Source organism: Hesperophylax consimilis, chromosome 25, assembly GCF_061612785.1.
Source record: "Hesperophylax consimilis isolate HC1 chromosome 25, BYU_Hcon_1.0, whole genome shotgun sequence".
NCBI classification, from domain to species: Eukaryota; Metazoa; Arthropoda; class Insecta; order Trichoptera; family Limnephilidae; genus Hesperophylax; species Hesperophylax consimilis.
Genome location: NC_142860.1, coordinates 26,413,212 through 26,438,225, shown reverse-complemented (window position 1 = coordinate 26,438,225; position 25,014 = coordinate 26,413,212). Strand labels below are relative to the sequence as shown.

At 33.2% G+C, this 25,014-nt stretch overlaps 1 protein-coding gene across 2 annotated transcripts in view; it reads left to right on the top strand.

The window, feature by feature from the left end:
• Positions 1–25,014, top strand: part of Ent2 (Equilibrative nucleoside transporter 2) — a 102,977-nt gene that overhangs the window by 48,720 nt on the left and 29,243 nt on the right. For both annotated transcript variants that reach the window (XM_089646840.1, XM_089646841.1), the window contains exons 3-7: positions 1,672–1,782; positions 15,936–16,084; positions 17,584–17,690; positions 20,429–20,574; positions 23,833–24,065. In XM_089646840.1, the coding sequence (XP_089502966.1) occupies positions 1,672–1,782; positions 15,936–16,084; positions 17,584–17,690; positions 20,429–20,574; positions 23,833–24,065 (746 nt within the window). The remainder of the gene's footprint in view (positions 1–1,671; positions 1,783–15,935; positions 16,085–17,583; positions 17,691–20,428; positions 20,575–23,832; positions 24,066–25,014) is intronic.

The following is a 25,014-nucleotide window of genomic DNA, read 5'->3' as shown; positions in this document are numbered from 1 at the left end:
TTCTATACATTTACACATCTGCCCTGACAAAGGACACTGAAAGGCTTTGCGAAACTTTTACTCAAGAAGGAATAAACTCAATGCGGCATAACACCCCAAAAAAGTATTTAAAATTTTTTCGTTTAAAAATAAATACAGTGTTGGGACGCCCTGTGTATTGCCACATGAATAGAAGTTTGACAGCCTCAATCAAAATTAAATTGGTGATAATTTGCTGTATTAATAATATTATGTAAACAATATTTTATTAAGAGGTCATAAAATAGTATTTAATGGTGTTACGTAAAAGTTATGATAAAGGTTTACCCCTAGTTATATTTGATAATAATGTATGGATCGCTGAAGACTTCAAGAAAAATGTTCCAAGAAAGTAACGTATTTATACTTTTGTTTATTTTAATTTAAAAAAAATCAGTTCCTTAACCCGTTCTGTGCCAATCACTCCCATGGGCGTACCAATCATAATAATAATAATAATTGGATGACTTGTATAGCACCGTTTTTGTGCAAAATCACCTCAAGGTCGATGTACAAATTTATAATACATTTCTACAGTTATCTATGTTATTACTAACTATTTATGGAGCTAATATACAGTACAATACTTACCTGGTAGGTCACATGAGATTAACATTATCTAATTGTTTATTAGCGAAATTTAGATACAGGATTTAGGACATAATTGGAAAATTGAATATAACTGGACTTTCTCTTAGGAATGGTATATTTAATTTAAGGGTATGACAGTTTAAAATGGTAAGTTTTTAGTTTAGACCTGAATTCTGTTGGATTTGTCATGGATCTAAGTTTCGGAGGGAGTTTATTCCAAGCCTTCGGCCCAGATACTCCGAAAGCGCGATCACCAAATTTAGTATTTGGCTTGCGCTTAGGTTCTATCAGTCTGCCTACAGCTGATGATGTTGCTGATCTAAGAGTTGACTGCCTCAGACCAGTGTTTTCCGGGACGCATAGTTCAGAGATGTAGGGTGGGGCCATTTCATTGATGGATTTAAACACCATCCAGCAGAGTTTGTACTGGATTCTTTCAGGGCACTTGAGCCAGTGAAGGTTACGAAGGTGTTCTGAAATGTGCGAATATTTTGAAACCCCGGTTATGAGCCGCGCTGCTGCATTAAACACTGATTGAAGTTTGTCAATTTGATATTTTGGTTGGCTGGTATAAATGCCTTTGCAGTAATCGAGACGTGAGGCTACGTAAGAGTTGATATGTAATTTTAATGGTAACAAAAGCTCCTGTCAGGAAATGTATTAACCCCTCGAGTCTAGACAGTATAGTGTCATATTAGTTACAAAATCTGTCAGGATAGAGATTTAAAAACTAAGTGCAATGAAAGCTTGGTATTCTCAAAACTATTTGTATTATCACCGTTGTGCAAATTAATATGGACAAGACAATGTTCCCTTTGAAAACATGTTTAAAAAAGGTTAAATTATTATTTAATGTATGTAGTAGTTTACTAGAATGTGATGTAAAGAAACACCATAGATGTTGCATAAACTCTCGTTTGGGGGATGTGTATTACCCCCCTCCAGTGAGAAAAGGTTAAAATCCAACAATCTGAGTCAGTTTTAAATAATTTTTAATTGTCGTCTATTGTATGATGTTATGAAAATGTAAATTGGTTGTAACAATGCTGTGTTATGTTTCAGGCGGCGGCGACATGCTACCGGAGAAAACTCCATTTCTGGCCAGCGAGCCCGTTCGGCTCACTCCTGCCTGGGAGGAGAGCAACCTGCCCAACGACACACTTAACCTCAAAGGTAACGAGACCAACATTTAATCCTCAACCTGCTTTACTCCCGTGTCCAAGAGGGCCGTTTGATATACAATGCATTGCTAGTAGGTCAAGTGAACCTCAAAGGTAACCTATAATCCTCTACTTGTTTTACTAGACGAAGAGGGCCATTTCTACGATCATCATCACGGTGCTACATCCTAGCTTTGCTTTCCACTGGCTGTGGTCCCTCACCATTCACCTCCAGTCCTCAGGACTTCCTGTCCTGCTCCAGTCCTCTTCCGTGCAACCTATCCACCTCTTCCTCGTTCTGCCTCTAGGTAGCTTCCATTAACCCATCCTTGCCGGTGCTGTCGACCGATTTAACATGTCTATAATCATTTCAATATCTCTGTAAATATACTAAATACCATAGAGCCGATATCGTCCCCCAGGGGTCGATATCGGCTTGCGGGGGGTCCATGTCAGCAAAAAAAAAATTTGGGGGTCCACGAGATTCAAATGGGGGTACATATGAGCGGATCCCCATTTACATCAAGTCATAAACATTCAGGAGTCCTGTAAATGACACTATACACCTAGAATTTTCCTAGTTCACACAGACTTCAAACCTAAGTTTGAGGACATTTTGATTATGGAAATGGAACGTTGAAGAATCAAAAAATATCATATGGCAAGAATAACTGAACTGAAGGGGCAGTTCTAGCTACAGAAATAAATTCCCGTTGCTTGTCCTGCTTCATTTTCATTTGTTGTAATACCTCATAAGGGTGCCCCTGTCTGCACAATGTAAAGACAGAGCAACTGTACCGCCACCCGGTCGTTGGGCAGGCAAGGGAAAGGAATCGTCTTCTTAGGAAAAAAAGAAATGATTATCACATAGGACGTTAATAGGTTTAGGAAAATTCAATACTTGGCAGGCAGGGGGTCTAAAAAGGGCAAGAAAGTTTGGGAACATCTGGACTAGACGATCAGGGCAACGGGAACAAACCAAGTGCGCGGTCTCTTTTTGTGATTTGTGAATAAAACAGTATACAAGCAACTCGCGTTCTAGTCCTTTTTACGATGGCGTGCAAATTTCTGACTGCGTAAAAAACTTAACTACAAATTGAAAATCAGGTATACAAAAGTATATTGAATATTTCGTCACTACGCTAGTCTGTTCGGTTAAAAAAGAATATTCAGATCCTGCGCAGGAAAGTTACACAATGTACTGAGGTGCAAACCGTTGTCTTCCTTTAGCAAACTTTACTTTTCTGCGTAGGATCTGGGTGCTCTTCGGCGGTCAATGTACTACCGAAGACACGTGATTTTTATTTCACTGAATTATGGAATGTGTTGAATCGCATTGCACTATTGGCACAAAATTATATTGTTATTATTACATCGCCTAGTGATATTATATATAAATTTAATACCTAGAATCTGAGAATGATTAACGTGCATTATTTATGTTTTGTGATACAAAATAATGACTCTAATGTTATTAGTTTATTTTTTCGCTATGTCAACAAAAAAACTTATGACATTCGACGCGTTTATCATTTGATTCACCCGATATTCATAGACAGTTCGCTTCTGTGGCTTGTAACCCTAAGGACTTTTTAAGGTAAATAACTTTTTTTATTCGTCCAAAACTCTCGATAACATTTAGGTTTTATATATCTAGAAATAAAATAAGCGAAAGTGGGAATAACATATTTTATTCACCTCAAACTAATGCCAAATAAAAATCGCATGACGGACAGCAAGCTGGAGGTCGCGGTTTCAAATCATGGTTCATCTTTATTTAACCTTTTGAACGCGTTAATTTTGCTCCGTTTTCTCTATACCCGTACGCGGTACATATTTTCAAATACCTATGCACGCAATTAAATGTCAAATTATAGCATTCTGGCATGATTTATTGGACTATATAGACAGAACAGATTATTCTCCACAATATGATAACACATCCTCGTGTGTCAACACTCTAAGATGTTTATAAAAACAAAAACAATTTCATACAAAGATGTACCGTATCTTTTGAATGTGGTCCCGCCATTCACTCGGCGTCTGTGTACTTAGGTGATAGACACAAGTGGGACACCATGAGCACTTATCATTTTTAGTTATGAAAAGTTACTGACGTACTACATAGTACTAACGCCATCCGTTGACAAAATTGTAAACTAAAGGACTAAAAGGCGCGAAGAGGCGCACTTGATTATCGACCTTTTTTTATGAAATACAATTTTATTTTTGAGAAATTCTTGTAGATGTCAGCATCGTGATAGTTCTACGAATGTTCAAGTGAGCAAGAAATACATTTATGACGAAAGAGCGCTGGAATATCGGCCGTCAAAGTTTCAACTGTTGATACAGCCGCGTGTGAGTATGGACTTTTTGCCGTAACAACAGTTGATACGGCCGCGTGCAAAGAGTTAATTAATTTGTGTATATCACAAATCACTCATTTAAAAGAAGTATATTTGCGGCACTTTCCAGAATGGAAAACACTCTCAGTATTGAAACGTTGCTTGAAATGGATTTGACCATGTTTGGTACCAGATCTGAATAGCCAGGTACTTTCCCAAATTCCTCTTTCCCATCTCTTTTTCCTCCCCTCTACCCTCAGCCTCGCAACATACCCCAATTCGGGATGCCATAGTCTTACTGGCTCCAGACAAAAAAAAAGAAAATTTGAATCTATTTTCATCACTGGCATCACTGGTTGCACCCAGTGGATACGCACTCCATCTCGTTCCAACAGCACCGTACAGACGAGACAGAGCATGTATCACGTGGTCCTTTGCTACGTGTAATAGAAAATATACAGCAAAATGACATCTTCATTTTTTTTTATATACTTTCATCTTTCCTTTCATGCCATGCATGAGAATTGTTATTAGCACTCTATGGTGGGCTGCTAGCTTCCACGATTGTGATCTTTATAAAATGTTGTGACATCATTGTGTTTGATCTTGTTAAAATAACTTCCCTGTTAATTACTTTTTGCTGTTAAATAAACACCCCAGAACCTAGAGCTTTTGTAACAAATTCTCGATACTGAGCACGAACCAACACTGTTTACATTCAATTTGTAACGTCGTAGTCGTTATAAGAATTTACGCTATAAATGTCGTGTACAAAGACTGAATTTTGAAGTCTTTTCAGAAAGTCATTTCCATAAATAAATAATGGAGTTTAAAACTGCATTTCCTTAGGTGGGTAATATTTATAAATTTTTCTCTTTGCACTTATTTACAAATTTGTATCATTTGTGTTTGTATTTCACAAAAATAGCAATATAAAATCAATATAATTTTTGAGGTGGTTTTGGGTACCGCCGCCCTGGGAATTATTTATTGGATATCCATCACCTCTGCCATAGGTCACCCCGAGTGGTTCGCTACTTTCGGTGTTTTAATTATTTTTAGTAGTGAAAACTAAATTTTTCAGTTGCGTATATTTTAAAAAATCAGCATAATAATTGGAATTTTACAACTTAAAAACTAGCAGAATCTATGGCCAATTAGCGCCAACATCGTTTAGTATTTTGACATACTGTCAGAATGCCATAGTTTAACCTGTTGTACCTGTACATCACAGCAGTTTGTTTGCGAGCCGACGTGCCCCGTACAAGGACGTCAGTGTCCCAATGTATTTTGCAAGCTAATCGTCTTAATATATACAAATTCAGATATCGCTGAAAATTTCAAAGTTTGTTCTTATTAGTGCTAGGAATACTTAAGGCGATGCACTACGTTGTGTAATATTTTAAATTGAACTGCTATCAATAACAATCCTTACGTAGATGGCGATAAGGTTTAAATTCCCGATTAACATCATCCGCCTGTTTTGATTTATGCAAGAAAAAAACATGGCCAAAAAGTGCCTTTTATTTTATTTTGTGGATATTCAGGCATAAATATTTAATTTTTTTCTGATCATTTTGTAAATAACTTAATTTGCCACATTATACAATAAAATCATAACCGAAAATGGGTTCGTAAGTAGGAGATTTTGAATTTTAAAGCAGTTTTCGTAGGCCTTATACATTATTTTTTTCTGGACTTATAAAAAGACTTATCTAAAAAATACTCGATTATTTCAAAGGCCAAGATGTATTCTACTCGCAGTATTTAATTAAAGCATCTGAAACGTTTCTAGGTGACCAAATTTTCAAACCAAAAACACATGATTTTGCATTACTACGTATGGCATCGCCTTAACACAATATCACTGCACTGGAATGAGTTATGGAGTCGAATTAAGTCGATGTAATGTAGTTTTTTTAACAGTAACGTTGTCGTATTTAGTAGTGAATGGTGGAAGAAGTTGGAGACGCCTGAGAAAGCCATTAGCAATAGCGAAGCACTGCGGTTCCACTTGTTTGTTATAAATGAGTATGTATTTTCTATGTGTAAAGTGAACCAAATGCAACTATGAAAACCACAGACATAAGAATATATAGACTAGAAATTAAAGGTGAGGGGTAAAATCAGCTGTTGAAGAACAAAGGGGGTAAAGCTGACTGTGATTCGTCAATAAATCAATCTGACAGTATATAGGCATCTCGCATTATAATATCATCACCATTTATTTCTTAAAAGTTAAATCTGCTTTTGAATGAATAGACATTTTTACATGGGAGCGCAAATTACTCGCCACGTTATGAGCAAATTTGCGAAGTCCAAATTCGGCAAAAAAAATTTCTTCTATTTTCAGAGTCGAATATTTTGTTTACGTATTTAATTAAGACACTTTTATAAGTGTTCATAATTTACTTCCCAGTAACAACGATGCGCACACTTGAGAATCGCTACATTCGACCAGATGCATCTCGATGTGATAGTATATGTTTCTACAACTGATTCATATTATACGATGTGAATAAGCTTAAAATGATGCTTACATATGGAATGTAATACGACAATTGGGTTTATTCTCTTTTTCACATCTATTTTTACAAGTTTTCATATCACAAGCCACTATTTTGCCGTGTTATTTCATAAAATGCCTCGACCATAGCTCGACGCTAGTTCGAACAAGAATGATGACGTCACATTCTCAAGATTCACGGGAAGCCATACGCGAGCCCAGCCGGCTCCAATGGAACCGGTATGGGGAGTGGGGAATAATACGCTTTTAATCACTTAGGGCAGGTCTTCTAATATTCATGTCTATGATGAAAACTAATCATTTTCTTTTACCTATTATTCAAATACATACGTTTTATGACCACATTAAACAGCTGCTATGTGCTGCATCTCTTGTGGTATTTTCGGAACAAATATTAGGTTCTATCAAAACACACTTTGGACTAAATTTTGATAGAAACACAACCTTGACCTATTGGTGTTTGAGAATAACAAGACTTCGTGATGTAGGTCAAAATAGATGAAATTGTTTTGAAATCATTCATCAAGTGTTGGCGGGAATTCGTTTGATTTATTGATTTACAAGAACAGCGCACATGTCTTGTTCCATCCGAACACATCGAGTTAATGGGTGATAATTCTAATTTATGTAAGTAGAATGTGTTTTTTATTTAAGATTTTCACGGCCAAAAGTATTTTTGTTATTTGTTTTTGGGGTGTTATGCCGTGTTGCGCTAACTCCTTCTTTAGCCAACGTTTCGGACAGCATTGCAGTGTCCATCATCGGGGCAGATGTGTTATTGAGGTTGTGGTGAAATGTGAGCTTATGTATGAGGATGTGTGACCGTGTTGCCAGCTCCAACCCTCTGAGCTAACATTAATGTATCATTTTTTTTATTTAAAGTGGTTTTCTTCGTTTAGCTCTGGTGTAGCCGTCAATTACCGGATACCAAGAACTATTGAGCTTAGCTCCATCGTCTCTATTAATGTTTACGGGATTTTTATGAATTTCGATGGCTTCCGTAATCAGCCGTGCTCTATAAGTTTTGGGTCTCCCAGGACTTCAGAACTAACCGAAAGTAATGCGCGGTGTCAATCAAATGCTCGGCAATTGCCGATTTGTCAGGGTGGCCGAGTTTACAAGCTCTGAAGTGTTCTGAAATCCTTAAGGTTACACTCTCTTTGTTATTCTCTTTATACTTACCCTTCCACTTATATTTTCCCTTTCTCTTCTAGTTTCACTTACCCTAACCGTTCCGCCTATCCTTACTGTAGTATGGTATTCAGAATTAAAATCTAACATTTAGATCTGTAATTTTAGCCTATATTCAGATGGAATGTGATAATTTATTATGCAATTGCCACCGAGCAGTTCATTGAACAAAAGTTTTTTTTTTTATTTTTTTTTATTGAATAAATAGTTAATACATAATATCAAAAAACAAGTCCTGCTAAGCCGATTGAATTGGCTTGTCAACAGGTGCTTAAAGTTAGTTTCAAATACATTTTTTAAAGTTATAATTTACATCTTATATCTACAGAATTAACAATTTTTTCATACAATATTTCATACATATTAAAATAAATATTTTTTTTCCGATAGCCAATTTTTCACCATATATTTAACCTTATTCATAGATTTACATTGCTTTATAGTGTCAGGTAATAAATTAAATATCTTCGGTATGTTGTATTCAAACGTTCTCTGTCCGTATTTATTATTAAATTTCGGAACTATTAACCCGTCATTGCGCGTGAATCTAGTACTGTATTTATGTTCTAATTTTTCTTTATACTGCGGGGTAAATATATACTGAATTATGATTTTTTGCCATAGTATAGCCTTAACAGGTAAAATTTTGGCACTCTGAAACAGCAACGGTGTATTATGTCTCTGTTTAAAAATATTAGGGACGACTAGTAATTTTACAATTGCGTTTTGTACAACTTGGACTTGTTTCAGATTGGTTATACTAGTATTTCCCCATATGGTTAATCCATATCTTATAATAGATTCTGCCATTGACATATAAATTATTTTAAGTGTTTCAATTGATAGGAAAAAATTTAATGTGTACATTCTGCCAGCAATTGATCTGAGTCTTTTACAGGTTTTTTTAATATGTTTGTCCCATTTGAAAAAGCAATCTACTGTAACACCAAGATAGACATATTCTGTAACTAATTCTAAGCTTTCACATTTACAATTAGTCGGGATATTTTTATGGATGCAATTAAAACTATGAGAAATAATATTAGGATTAAATTGAAATCTGGCATTAGGTGATCTTATATGCATAACTTTGGTTTTTTTAGCATTTATTAATAGTCCTGCATCATGTGACCATTTACAAAGTTGATTAAAGTCGATTTGCATGAGTTCAATTGCAATTTTTAGATCTTTATGTGATATGACCAATGCCGTATCATCTGCAAATACAAAATGTTTAACAAAAGAGAAAAGTTTTTTCATTATAGTTACATAAATTATATATAGTGTAGGTCCCAATATGGAACCTTGTGGAACTCCTGCAGATACATTCTTTGTTTTACTAAAAGTATTATTTATTTTGGTACATATTTTTCTATTTCTAAGATAATCTTTAAATAAATTTAACACATTTCCTCTTATTCCAATTTTTTCTAAGGTTTCTAGCAGTTTTTTAGAGTTAATTGTGTCAAAAGCTTTAGAGTTATCGATAAATAACACAATAACATGTAATTTATTATTTAATTGATTATTTATGTAATTGGAAAAATCTTGCAGTAATTTTTCAGTATTTTTTTTTCTTTGAAAGCCATATTGATTTGGATCTATGATAGCGAATTTTTCAATGTAATTATTTAATTTATTTGATAAAAATTTTTCGAGAATTTTTTCTAACGCAGGTAGTATACTAATAGGCCTATAATTTCCCAGTTCAATGTGTTTTCCACCTTTAAATATTGGTCTAGTAATGCTACATTTAAATTCTTGTGGAATTTTTGCTTGCTTTATTATCGTATTGATTAAATGAGTAATTATTGGCCCAAGAGTTTTTATATTTCTTTTTAAATCAAACATTCTTATATTGTCAATACCTGTGCTTTTAGAGTTTTTCATTTTTTTAACAATGTTTTCAATATCAGTTATAGTAGCTCTTGGTATAAATAAACTGTGAGGCAGTTTTTCCAGTACAATATTAGTAGCTTTGTGATTGCATTTATGTAACATGTTGCTGATGTTATCCGAGAAGTAATTCACAAAATCATTTGACACAGAATCCTCAGTTCTATCTTTTAACATATATCGTGTTATTGTTTCATCACAATCGTTTTTGGGTTTACGTCCTAAAATATTATTTATCACATCCCAGGTTTTTTTTGTATCATTAAAACAGTTTTTAAATTTATTATTATAGTAGTTAGTTTTATCTTTATTTATAATTTTATTGACAAGGTTTCGTGATTTTTTGTATTCTGTTTCATATGTTTTGTTTGTTGGTGTACTTTTCCATTTTTTATATTGTTTATCCCTTTTATTTATTTGACATAATAATTCACTGCTTACCCATTCATTTATTGCATAAGGTCGTGTTTTCGGGTTTTGCACTATCGTTTTAGAACTACTCTTGTAAAATTTATTAAATATAGATTTTATTTTTTCATATAATGAAATACAATCCTTATCCTCTATAAGTTTACTCCAGTTATAATCTCTGATATGTCTATCAATATCCTTTTGTGAGATGATTTGAATATACTTATTTGCAAAGTCTACCTGACGTTTATGACATTTTATATTAATAGCAGTGATAAAATGATCGGCAATATTATTTTCACAGACGCAAGCTGTTATTTTCTTGCCTCTAAATTTGGCAAATATATGGTCAATACACGTGCGAGTAATTTGTCCATTTGATACAGCTTCTCTGGTTACTACATTGATGCATTTAGTTAAATAATGGTTAGTAAGTAAGTTTTCATACGAAGTTACAATATTATCTTGTTCATCAAGCAAATTAAGATTTATATCTCCAAGTAAGATAATATTTTCCTTACTATTAATTGTCTCAAGATATGATGATAATTCCGTCAGAAATGAAGATTTACTGAAATTAGGAGGTCTATAGATAGCTATTATATTGACTTTAGTTTTGTCCTGGAGTATGAGCTTTCCTGATATATTTTCAAAATGTATTGATTTTAATGTTTTTAGTCTAAATTCAAATTTGTTTCTTATATACAATATAATTCCTCCTCCTGACTTATCAGTCCTGCAGTAGTTATATGCATTATATCCAGGAATATTGTAAATACACATACTTTCAGTTTGAATAGATGTTTCACATAGCATCAGAATGTCAATATGCTTCAAACAATTAATTAAATATATATGCAATACATCCCAATATTTTTGTATAGATCTAATATTTAATTGAATACAAACAAGATTATCAGACGAATTTATGTTTTGTTTTTTTATCCAATCTTCTAAATTATTTACTGTACTACTTTCTATTTCATTATCATTATCTATATAAGAAAAATTATTCTGCGCCATTTAATTCGTGATGGTAATTAATTGTTTTCTTGTTTTGTTTAACAGACATATTTTGAGTATAAATTGAAGAATTTAATGTTAAATATTTAACAAAATAAAAGTGATTGTATTTGAAGCTAATTGGTACAAGTAATTTTTGATAAAGGCTTAATAAATATAAAATAAACTGTATGTTCACATCTAGTGTTATTTCAGAATATTTTTCATATTTAAAAAAAAATTTAAAAGCTGTTTTTATAATTATGAATGTGAAATATAGTACACAGTGAAAAAATGCATGTTTAAGTAAACAAAAAAATGTTTTTGAAGGTGACGTTATGATATTACTATTAAAAAAATAATGTAATATAATAATGTTATTTTTGTTAGTTAATTTGTGATTTTTTATAATTTTTATAACGATATTTATGTAATAAAATGTAATAACACTAAATCTATTTTGAGACAGGTTTAATCTTATTTCTAGTCAATATTCTATTTTTTCTTTTGCTAAAAAGCTCATTTTTTTATACACAATACATTTCGTTTTATCGTTTGCAGAATGCCTGATGTCAATATTCCAGTTCATTTTTTTATTTTTTTATCACAATTTTTACATTTAGGTTCTTTATCTTTGTTAGCACAATCTTTGTAGGAATGATCACCAGCACAGTGTGTACACAATGGTTTGTCCTTTTCTTTATGAAGACACCTGACAGAAGTATGTCCAAAGCCCAGGCAGTGATAGCATTGCACTAGAGGATGGGCATCCTCTACTTGTATTCTCTGGTATCCCACATAGATTTTACCGGTATATACTAGCCTTCTTCTTATTTCAGTACTAACTTCTATTATGTAATTAGATGTGTTATTATATTTGTTTTTCAAGATCTTTTTTAACGTCATCTCAATTTCTGGTTTATCTATCATCACATCCTTGATATCTTCATTCTGTTCGATTATATCTTGTATTATATCATCCTTATTATAGTCATTAGCAATGCCCTTAAGTATTATAGTTGGTCTTTTCTTTTTAATTTCTGTAGCACTGATGTCTTTGAACTCGTCTCCAATAGCTTTACTCATTTTTTCCGCATCGTACTTTGTCGAACATTTTATAAGTATTCTATTTTTAGATATCGCATTAACACCAATCACTTTTGCACCAATCTTACTTAAGTTAATTTTCTTCCTGATTTTATTTTGTATATTTTCTGAAGATTCGTCAGCATTGTTCGATGAAACTATTAATTTGTAATCACTTTCCAATGTTTTATTTTGGTTTTCAGCTACTTTGCCGTATCCAAATGTTGGTTCGACTATTTTTCCCTTTGCTTCAGATAACTGAAGAGTTAGATGTCCCATCCAGTTAAATATAGCACTTGTTTTTGTTGTAATTAAGTTAATTTGTTCTTTATTAAATTTATTCACTTTATCTTGAACACAATTCAATAAATCATCAATTGCCTCCTTCGCAGAATCCATGAATTGATGTGGATTCATATTTTTTTTAAAGTAAAAAACACCGTTTTTTAATAAAAACCTTAATAGGTTCTAGATATTTAGGATAAACTTTAAATTTCGTTATGTTTCACTGTTTGTTAATTGTTTAATTCACTAAATTGTTGTGTCTTATTGTCCTTTTTTCACAAACAATGAAATAGAGCACAGATTCACTTTTTTAAAGTTTGAAAACACACAAACAACACACGATCGTGAAATCAATGTATTCTGCACTTTTTTACTGCTTAAATATAGCTTTATTTGCGTTTATTTCTTTAAATTAGTATGAGCAAGGATGAAACGTCAAGTCTGTAGGTAGATAAAATTATTGTTGTGTGATTGAAGTTGAAACAAATTGTCTATTATCAATTTAATTCTTGACAACCTGTACATCTATTTGTTGACCTCTACGTAATGTAATTTTATAACATGCCTCAATACAACAATACTGTTCTGAGACTGATAACTGAACTCTTCTTACTCTGAATGACGTAATCGAAATATACAACAATACTGTTCTGAGACTGATAACTGAACTCTTCTTACTCTGAATGACGTAATCGAAATCGAAAAATATAACAACATCGATAATGCCATTTTTTGTAATATTATTTTTTTTATTATTTATTGAGTTAGTTTATACAAAATTTGAATGTAAACAAGATAATATTCCATTTTGAACCTTTAAATATTTTTACAATAAACATAACATTTCTTTTTAAATACATGCATTCATGACTTTCAGGCATTTCATCATACATCTTTAGTCCTTTTTATAGTGAATACCTCACAAGAGTCCCAACTGCTCCCGTCTGGAGCCAGTGAGACTATGGCATCCCCAATTGGGGGATGTTGTGAGGCTGAAGGTAAGTGGGGAAGGGAAAGAGGAAGGTGGGGAAGTACCTGGCTATTCAGATCTAGTCACTAAACACGGCTAAAGCCATTTGGAGCAATGTTTCAATTCTGAATGGTGGTCTTACACCAGGGCGATACTGGTAGTATCTTCCACTCTGGAACGTGCCGCAAATATACTATATATTATTTTAATTAATTAATTGTGAAATAACACAAATTAATCAAATAAAATTTATTTGCGCACGCCGGGTTCGAACCCGCGACCTTCGGAATGGCAGTCCAATGCGTTACCACTAGACTATGCCGGCCGTCAGTCCTTTGTACATTAGGCAGTTCTGTGATTTTGATTTCTTCATATGTGGCAATCTAATTCTATTTACATTTCTGGTTTCGTAATTATGAACATCTCTATTAAAAACAATTTCATCCTTAAAGTATTTTGGCATTTGGTTGTTCATGGCTTTATGCACAAAAATTAACACATTAAATAACTCGTCTCTTTTTTATTGGAATCCAATTTAGCTGCTCTCTCATTTGATTAATGCTTGCGTATTTTCCTTTTCGCAGTATACATCTCACAGCTCTATTCTGTATAACATCTAGTTTGTTCAAATTTCCTTCATTGGCCATTAGCACTCTAGAACACCCAAAAGTCACGAGCCGCCACTGATTTCAATACTGTTCAAGTAAATTCCCAAGTAAAACGTTGACATTGTAGATACCTGTCAATTATTTTAGATATTTACAAAATATTACCCATCTTCTAAGGCAGAGGTTCCCAAACTTTTTTGCCCCGTAGACCACTTGCCAAAAAAAAAATTTTCTGTAGACCCCCTGCCTGCCGAATATTAAATTATCCTAAAACTATTAACGTCCCATGTAATAATCATTTATTTTTTTCGTAAAAAGATTCCCTTCCCTTGCCTGCCCAACAACCGGGTGGCGGTATAGTTCCTCTGTCTTTACGTTGTGCAGACAGGGGCACCCTTGTGAGGTATTACACCAAATGAAAATGAAGCAGAATAAGCAACGGGAATTTCTTTTTGTAGCTGGCCCTACAGAACTGCCCCTTAAGTTCTTTGTCAGTGCTTATTCCGGTCAGTTCTTCTTGTCACACGATATCCAATTCTTCAACGTTCCATTTCGATAGTCAAAATGTCCTCAAACTTAGTTTTGAAGTCTGTATGAAGTACATCTAAATGTTGAACGTCATTATTACCCTGGACGTTTTTCAAAAACAAGTTGGGGAACTAGGAAAATTCAAGGCTTCCAATGTGCAATGTTTTGCTTGAATATATTAATTCTGACGAGAAAAGGAACGTAGACTCTACTTATATACCTCAATTAACAACTTTACGAAATATAAAAATACAAATATCTAATAAGTAATTTCTCAGTCTATTATATTTGTGTTAGTTCTATTGTGTCATTTACGGAACTCCTAAATGTTGAGTTGAGGTAAATGGGGGTCCGCTTGTATGTACCCCCATTTGAATCTCGTGGACCCTAAATTTTTTTCTCGCTGACATAGACCCCCAGCAAGCCGATATCGACCCCTGGGGGTCCATATAGACCACATTGGGAACCTCTGTTCTAAGGGTTAAAATTACATTACATCTTTTTCACTACACTTTTTTCAACCTTGAATTCTTTCCGAATCACAACAATTCATAATGGTTTAACCACACATAAGCCTCAGGGATCTCATTTCTACTGCATTCAGTCTACTTTCATCCTTCCTCTGTCAGTTCCATGCCATGATTTTGATCTGGAAAAAATATCTTCTCCATAGACATCCAAGTGAATAGACTTGCCCTATCATAACATCTGGGTGTCATCAGTCGTACATTAACTGTCGAAGAGCGCACATTGTAATAACCAGACCCTGCGCAGGAAAGTAATGTTCGCTAAAGTAAGGCAACGGTTTGCAGCGCAGTCGTTTGTGGGACTTTTCTGCGCAGGGTCTGAATGTTAATTTTTAACCAAACCGCCTTCAAATCGGGTGGCTTAGCGACGCAAAAATGACTGAAATCAGTAAATTATAACAGCTTTGTAAAAGTGTCTAACTAAATAGTATAGTAAAATATTCGATTTTTGAAACAAACCCAAACTTTTGTTTACCCAATTTGGGATTTGTAGTTTTTTTACGCAGCCAGCAATTTGCGCGCCATTGTAAAAAGGGCTAGTAATTAGTAAGCAGATTTTATTTTTGTGAACTAAATAGTGACAATATTACTATGTAAGTTGATGAATACTGTCAGATTAATTTACTTACAAATCACCCCTTTCCCTGATGGGCATCAATTTGCATGTCTATAATCTTGTCTTTTATTTTCCTTTTCACACTGGAAAACAATTTCCTTCATGGCCTCTGTGATATTTTGTGTGTGGAGGTTTTTGAAACTTATTATGAGTAAATTTACCCGTTGTTTCCAGGCATGACAATGGAGGCCGCCACTTTGGAGGTAGATCCTCCCTCCGACAGTAAGAATTTAGTCTACCTGACGCTGCTTCTCCACGGTATTGGAGCTCTGACCCCCTGGAATATGTTCATCACTGCCAAGGGGTACTTTGTTGACTATAAGGTGAGCGATGGTTGTTATTATTCCAAAGGAGACGGGCTGGACGTTGACAGCAATTCAATAAAACGCCAACCAAGTCATTATTTTTTTTATGCCATTTTTCTATTTATCTATTCCAAATAATTCCTCTGACTTACAAATTTAATGCATTTTAGTGAGATAATAAATTATCACAATATAATCTATATAAATAAAAATGTTTGTTCCAAAAGTCTCCAAAAGTTCTTGATTGTTTTGGAATTTGATTGTATTGTCCTCGTGTGATCCCGTCATAAGGGTTGTTAAATTGAAATAAAAGTAAAACTTTGTAATAAAAAGTAATTTAAAAAGACCGATAAGATCCTAAGAACCATGGGAACTATGGAGAGTCCTGTTATCTATAATTGAACGAACATTAAATTCGTGAACAAAACCCAGCAGCAGAAAAAGCTTCCACACTAGTTGGTGAGACTGTCATCAGGAAGCTGTGAATCAATTCTCAAAAGAAGACATATCTTTCTTCAAAATAGATTCTAGGACTTAAAGTTTCCGAGTTCCTCAATCAATATCAATGTGGAATCCAAAACAGCATTTTTTGGCCTAAAACATTTTTTTTCAATCCTGAAATCCTGTAAATCTGCAGGATCAAATATTGCTGAAATCTCCCGGGATTTTGGGATTGCAAATACCTAGAAAAAACCTAGCTTGTAAGAAATATTATTTAAGGCAAGGAATAATACCTACATATTTTTAGTTTTGGTTTTGTAGGAATACAAAAATACCAAAACTATAATGTCTCTATTTAAAAATATACACAAAGGATAGTAATTTTAGAGATTTTGACTACCCCTGATGGCAATGGGAAGGTTAATATACAGGGTGTATCGGCACGTGCCCGACAAACTTTATACAGCTATTCCTTAGCACATTTGGAGTAAAAAATGTTATGGGCACTTTGCTGTGGGGTAACATTTTTTTTCAATTAAAAACGAAAAAATATTAAAAATCCACACTCCATCACTGACATTGGCATTGTTTCTCGTGTTCAACAGCTGTTATTAGCAAGTGTGTCAAAAAGCGTCCTCGCTCTTTCATACACACTAAATAATAATAGTTAAAAATGAGACGATTGGTGCCACCGCATTCCGTTGTGATTGTAAAAGCGCGCCAATGTAGGTACGTACGTACATTATTCAACGAAACTCGAATAAAATATGGCCAGATGGGTTTTCAAACTTTGACAAATGATAAAACATTGGTGACATGTGGTGAAAATATGAATAAGAAATTTTTTATTTAAAAAAAATGTTACCGGACAGCAAAGTGCCCATAACATTTTTTACTCCAAATGTGCTAAGGAATAGCTGGTTGAAGTTTGTCGGGTACGTGCCGATGCACCCTGTATGTATTTTTTTTTACAAGAAATTTTTTTATGTATATATATATGTACTTCATTGATAACAGAATATAGAAGTTCAGCTATTTAAATTCCATTGTAATAAGTATGTTTTTGAATGTTTTAGCTAGCAATGGCCCCATCCTACGCTAACAACTTTATGCCTTACGTCGGACTGTGCGCACAAGTTCCAAATCTAGTTTTTAACTGGCTCAACATCTTCATCGAAGTCAAGTTAGTATACATACTCAATAATTACTCACTGCATCTATATATATTTGTCATTTCTTTGTTATAATAAAATAGCGCAAACCCGAGAAAAATCACGGGATATTGTATTGTACCTGTAGTATTTGTGAAGCTAAAAGTGTTTTTTAAAAAAATATTTGCCTAAGGATCGTTCATTGCCTTTCAAAAACAAACATTTTAATTTTAAAGAAGATTAGAAATTCACATTTCGAATAAACACCATTGGTAAACACAAAAAATTACGACATCTGTCATAAATTTAAAAGAATAAAATACATATTTCAAATATAGAATTATTAATTAATTAAATTATTTTGGTGCTTGTCTACTTTATCACTTGTCCGAATCCATTCGAAAAACGGGTGTTTTGTGTATGTCAAGTTTCACAAACGTGCTACGGTGCACCAGGGATCAATGCTTTTAACTCCTCAGAGCAGGCTCCATTAAAATACCTGCAGAACAGACTCAGCTTGCCCACATTGCATCTGTGCATTAGAGATGGCAATCGGTCTGTTAACAATGGATTATCAATCAGACGGACCGTCCTCCTTTGCACAGTTTATCAAGTATTGTGGGACTCCAGCCCAGAGGTGGAAAGTATCTTTCATTATCAATCTTTAACCATTTGTATATTTTGTTCATTTTATTTGAAAACACTTTTAACGTCATGAAAGTGTTGGGTGCGAATGTTTGCAATTCCAATACCAATACTGTGGCACTGGTTACGAGTGTTATAAGTGAACTGAAAATATGCATTGTAATTGATTACCACTGCGGCCTCCATCATGACACAAGCAACATTTCCGCTTAGTTTGATGGTAGAGGGAGTTTTTACAATTATGTCAGGCTATAAATAAACCTGACATTGTTTGTCTTTCTTTTTAACTCTTCAGTATTTTAAATATGTTCTCATATAAAGCGTCATTCAAACTGTCATTGACTTAAGAAATATTACAGAGGTATTTTAAATTTAATTTAGAGTTCTTATTTTTGAAGTTGTCGTAAAACCCAATACCATTTTAGAAACTAGATGAAATTATCTATCAGGTATTTGTATTTGAAAGAAACATTGACATTTCTAAATAATAAAATTTTAATATCTAACATGAAAAATGTTTTTGAAAAAACTTACCGATACAGTTTTACTTGAAACGTCAATAATCTGTAGATAATTGCATATTTAGAAAACATTTTCATTTTGTTTACAAAATTAAGAAGAAAACTATCACTTCACTTTTTATGCATTTCATATAAAATTAAAATATTAAAAATGTGTAAAGGTTAAGTAAATTATTTCGCAAATCTGCGAAAAAATCTATGATTTTGAACTCTTTTTTGTATCACGAATGCACAGACAGGAAGAAACTTTAGCATATTTACATTTATAGAATTTATAACTACCCAAATTGTTAAAAAAACCGATGAAAAAAAGCAAAAGCGATGAAACTATAAATATGAACCAGAACGCCCCGGTTTGAGTGACTAATCCAAACAACAATGGTCCAACATTACGAATCGAATTTTCACAAAAATATATAACGGGGTCAGATGTATATCAAATTAAATTGAATTTATATTATTTTCTAATGTTTTAAAATCAATTATTATGGACACATTTAAAATTACTTATATTAACAAATATAATGTAAAAATAATACATGCGTAGCTTTTTGTCTTGCATTAATTAGGTAACTAGGATTGTAGTTAATAGATAGTTTTTAAAAATTATTTATTTTAATCTATTCAACTAACTCAGCATTATTTATTTAACTCATTCGTAATAATGCAGAAATATAGGTAGATAGGAATACGAGGTGTCCGGGGAGGAAAGTGCACTAACGGGAGGTTTTCTACACATAAAGAGCTGGAAAAACTTTTTTCGAAATTCCAACATTTTAAGATAGTTTTCAGCTTATAAAGTTGGAAGGTTAGTATGGATAAAAAAACTTGGATGAAAAAAAAAATTGAATTTCTAAAATTGTTAATATTTTTTTACTTTTAACATCATCTAGAATCCTGAAATTAGTGCACTTTATCCCCCGCTTATACAAGGTGTCCGGGGGCACGAAAAAAAAAAGAAAATTAGTTATATTATATTCAACAATAATAATATTAAATGTTTTATTATCTTTCTATTTTGTAACATTTAGATATAATGACATTCTCACTGGGATTTCCCGTGCTGAGGATTTCAATTAAATCATTTCAAAAAATTGTAGTATGGATAATATGAAGTAATTATAAATATATATTATAAAAATTATGACGTGCTTAATAGCAATTATCTGATTTATTGACTAACAAACTAATTAATCGTCTCGCCGTTTCCCGAAGTAAGTCGTTAATATATTGAATTATAATAAAACAATAGATTACATTACCGTTTTGTAGAAATAATGACCAAAAATACAATTTAATCACGAAGCGTCTATCTGTCACTTTAACGTTCAACGGAATAATCCCGTCAATTTGTAATCATGCACTTTGTCATTTTTTAGGATTTTTTTCTTTGAATCGAGAATATATATTCCAAAGGCAATAAGGAACATCATTTCGTTCTCTTTCAGACATAAAAAAATCACAAATGTTCCTATGAGAGGAAGAGAGATATCTAACTTTTAATAATGTATTGTCGCTCTGGTACAATATTGGTTACCTGCATTCATAACGACACATGATGTTGAACAGGTTAAATAATAATGAAATTTAACCTTACTTTACAGGAGCAACTTAACGGTGCGGATAGTGTGGTCCATCTCCATAGTGGTATTGCTGTTTGTTGGCACCATCATCCTGGCCATGGTGGACAGCTCCGGGTGGCCGGGGGTGTTCTTCTATTTGACCATGCTTACTGTTATACTACTGAATGGTGAGCCTAAATACATCTACGTAGTTTGTGGAAACCATTGGGATTTTTTCCTTTTCGTATCTGCTCACCCTTTCCCTTTTTCTTTCTCTTGTAATTACCCTTCCACCTATACTTCACCTTATTTTTCCACTTATACTTCAGCACTAACAAAAATAAAGTTGGGAATAAGCTGACATAGCTTAAGGTGAAGCTTAATGTTAAATCACTATTTTGATTAATCTTTATAACGAATTGGTGTACATTATGAATACCAAAAAATATGCTTTAGATAAATTGAAGGTTTTCCTATCGTTTCGCTTGAGTAGAATACAAATAAAATAATAAATTACTCAATAAAAAATTTTAATGTAAACTACTAAAAAAAAATTTTTTTCAACAGAAATGTATGAACGCATAAAGGAAACAACTTTGAAAAAATACAGTACTATAAGATTATTTGTGACAGTTTCACTTGATTAACTTTTTTGCTTTCTTATAAAATTATTTCCAAAATAAATAAAAACTAATTTTGTGCTTGAAATCGAACATTTCTAGACTCCGTTTGTCAAGCGATTTTAATGCCTATTACCTACAATATAAGGTATACCAAGAATATACACATTTTTGGCTTGTAGCTTCTTCTTAATGGTTCAGAGCACCTGACCGGCAATCAGAAGGTGCGGGTTCAATTCCCGTCGGCGGCATTTATTTTTACTCGAGAGATATTTTCAATTTGTATGAATATTTCAGACGAGTAATTATTGCTTATAATAATTTGTTATCCTTTGTGCCATGCATAAAAAACCCTGTCTTATAAACAGTTTATCATTAAAAAAGAACAGCTTTACAATGTCTGTCATCAGGGCACATGTGTGAAGTGTGTGCTTATTTATGTAAATGTGATACCATGTTGCCAATTCAGCTATTAGAAGATACCCCAAAATCAAATGACTGTTGATTCTGTTGAATTTTAATTAACCTCTCAGACATAGAATTTTATTTATTATATGTCCCTTTGAGTACTGTCAGAACGTGATAATTTTTGTGTTATTTACGAGTTTTACTAAAATCTTCATAACTCACGTTTTGAGAAACGTAGCCTCATTCTAAAAAATGTTTTGGAAAGATTATGAAATCCACTATCGCATTGTGTTGTTATACGTAAATATTTGCGTTTCTAAATATACATTTTATGAAAACGTCAAAAATATGTAAAAATCGCTTACCATTATTTCAAAGCCGTGAGTATCATAAAGAAATAACACTTTATATATTGAAGAAATATAATTAAAAACTATTAGACACCTCAAAATATTAACCGTCCAAACTAAAATATTTTTAATAAATTATTTAGAAACGCAATAAATTATGAACGAACAAGATGACAGATTCAATCGGCTTAGATAATGCACCTCTATGTTCCATAGATATTCTTGAATACAGACGCGTAGTGTTATTCATTATCGATACTCTGTTTTTTAAATCATGGGAATCCGTATACTAGCGATGTAAATAAATCAATTTTTGTAAAATCTCGCGCGTTTACGTGAAAAGACGTTCTAATGTCTTGACCGCTATTATCATATTTACGTCTTTTGACGTTCTAATGTTCTGAGTGGTTTATGTTGAAATAACAAACTAACAAGGCACAAATGATTGTAACAAAATATCACCATGTAGAAGTGCTCTAGCTGGGAACAGCAGTTCTGATGTATTTTTAATAAATTGCCAATCCTAGTACTTACCTACTTACCCAATAATTTTTACTCTTTTTTTACCTCGTCTATTTTTCTGTTACATATATGAACACGGCAAAAACAGGCTCCTTGCATTTTTGTGAACGCCAATTCGTTCTACCGAAAAAGGGCTGATGAATAGTATCATTAATACTAGCATTCTTGATTAAGTGTAGTCAAGACAAAAATTAGCTCATTGTATATTAAACTTTAAAAAAACCTGCCCATGCCGTCATAAACTAAACAAAATCAAGCTGATTACGAATTCATTGATATTTTGTTCCTACATTTTCTATGTCAATAAGCATTGACAATATGTCATTCGAACTACCAGTTACACATTTTATTTGTGCTTTTTACATTGCGTTATGTCTTGTTTGCTCAGAATCCCAACAGTTCTCAATCTTAGAGTAAACCATTTTTTAAAATACTTCTATTTGAATATTGAAGACAATATTAGTGATTTCTAAACGAAAATCTGAAACAGAAAAATCAGAAAAGGAAACGGTCACATCTGGGACTCGAACCCAGGACCCTAATTTCACTTTTGTGTTTGTGAATGAATGAACTGAAATCAACTCACTTCCCGACATCCGATCCAGCTGAAACTCAGCAGATAAACTCGTTGTTGATCACAATGCATTATATCAACTTTTTAAGACATTACAGTAGTTGATATACGCAATAAATGCTGGTCCTATCCAATCAGGATTTGGCACAGTTGTTAAGGCTGTTGACTCCAGTTCCTGGGGAGGAAGATTCAATTCTCAGTCAAACCTAATTTTTATTTATTTATTTCGTTGTATGGGCGAACACGAAATCTTCTTTTAGTTAGTTTTTATGAATGTAAATACAGGGTTTTCCAATAAGAAGTGTTATTTTGAATAGCCCGCTATTTCGGTAGATGTTACTTTTAAAGCTGTCATTTTTTGACATTTGACAAGTAGAAACTACGCCATTAATAAAAATGGAACGATACACGCTTCAACAACGCATTGAAATTATTAAAATTCACCATTATTAATTATTAGAATTCCATTGAAAAATCATCTTGAGTGATGAGGCCCATTTCCACCTCGGTGGCTTCGTCAACAAGCAAAATTGTCGCATCTGGGGCTCGGAAAACCCAAGAGTTATTGTTGAAAAGCCTCTCTATCCTCAACGTGTGACTGTTTGGTGCGGTTTATGGTCCGGCGGAGTCATTGGACCTTACTTTTTCGAAAATGAGGCTGGAGCAACAGTTACGGTGAATGGATTGCGCTATCGAGAGATGATTAATGGTTTTTTATGTCCGGAATTGGATGGTATTGATCTGGACAAAGTTTACTTTCAATAAGACGGCGCTACGTGCCACACAAGCAACGAAACCATTGATCTTTTACGATTGAATATCAAAATAACACCTCTTATTGGAAAACCCTGTATAAAGAAGAACAATATTATTGTCTTGTCGCTAGAGTCACTTGACATTGTATTAATTCTATGGCTGCATGTGAAAAAATTACTGATTATATTCACCTAACATTCCTCCTTTCTTTTCTAGCATTCAATGCCATCTTCCAGAACTCGGTGTACGGGATGGCTGCACGCCTGCCGCCGCGCTACGTGGGCGCCGTCGTGCTCGGCTCCAACGTGGCGGGCTGCCTGACCGCCGTAGCGTCTGCCATCACCACGGCCTTGTCACCAGGACACCGTACCAGCGCCGTTTACTACTTCCTGATCGCGCTGCTGATTCTGCTGGCATGCTTTGATACCTACTTTGCACTTCCACTTAATGTGAGTATATTTACTACAATTCTATGACAAAGTAGATCATTGAAGAAACGTAAACATAACTGACCTAGATGCACAGTGCACTCACTGAGCGAACTGATAGAATTTTTAACTTACAAATATGATAGTGAATATATGTATAGCAAATTGTATTTCTTAGTTCTCTTCACTAGGGTGACCTGTGCTGACGCGAACTAAAGTTATTCATTTCTGTTTTATTAGCTTTCTATGTCGTTTTTAATGTTTTTGTTTGAGTTTTTTCATTAATCTCTTTCAGCCAGATTTTTATTCTTTATTTCTAATCTTTCAAATTTTGCTTTATATCTGGTGGAAGGATGTTGTGGAGTTTTGTCGCAAAATAAATGTAATTTCTTTGTCCGAATGTTGTTTTATGACCTGGAATATTTTTTAAATCACTGTGATTTGACCTTGTTTGATGAATACGTGGTATTGTAGAAGATTCAGTATTTTTATAATAGTTTCAATAGTATATTTTTAGCATTTTTGAAAATTTCAATCAATCTTATGGGTACTTTCAGTATGGTCTTTATGATTCCTTTTTGAATTGTGTTCAGGTTATGTATATACTTAGATACAGCAGATCTCCATCCTATAATTCCATATTCAATACGAGAGTGACATAAAGTGGAATAGATATTTTTCATGTCTTTTTTATATAAATATATTAGTTTTGTAAGTTTTACCATGATACCTTTCATATATAGGTCTAAGAAACATATCTAAGATTTTCATCAATTACTACCCTGAAATGTTTAATGCTTTGTGATTTTTCTATATTTGGGCAGTGACATTGAATTATTTTTTTTTTTGGTAAACTAATGTTTTAAGACAAGGTTTTTTTATGCATAGCACAAAGGGTAACAATTATTTTACAAGCAATAATTATTCGCCTGAAACACTCATCCACATTGAAAAATCTCCTGATAAAAGA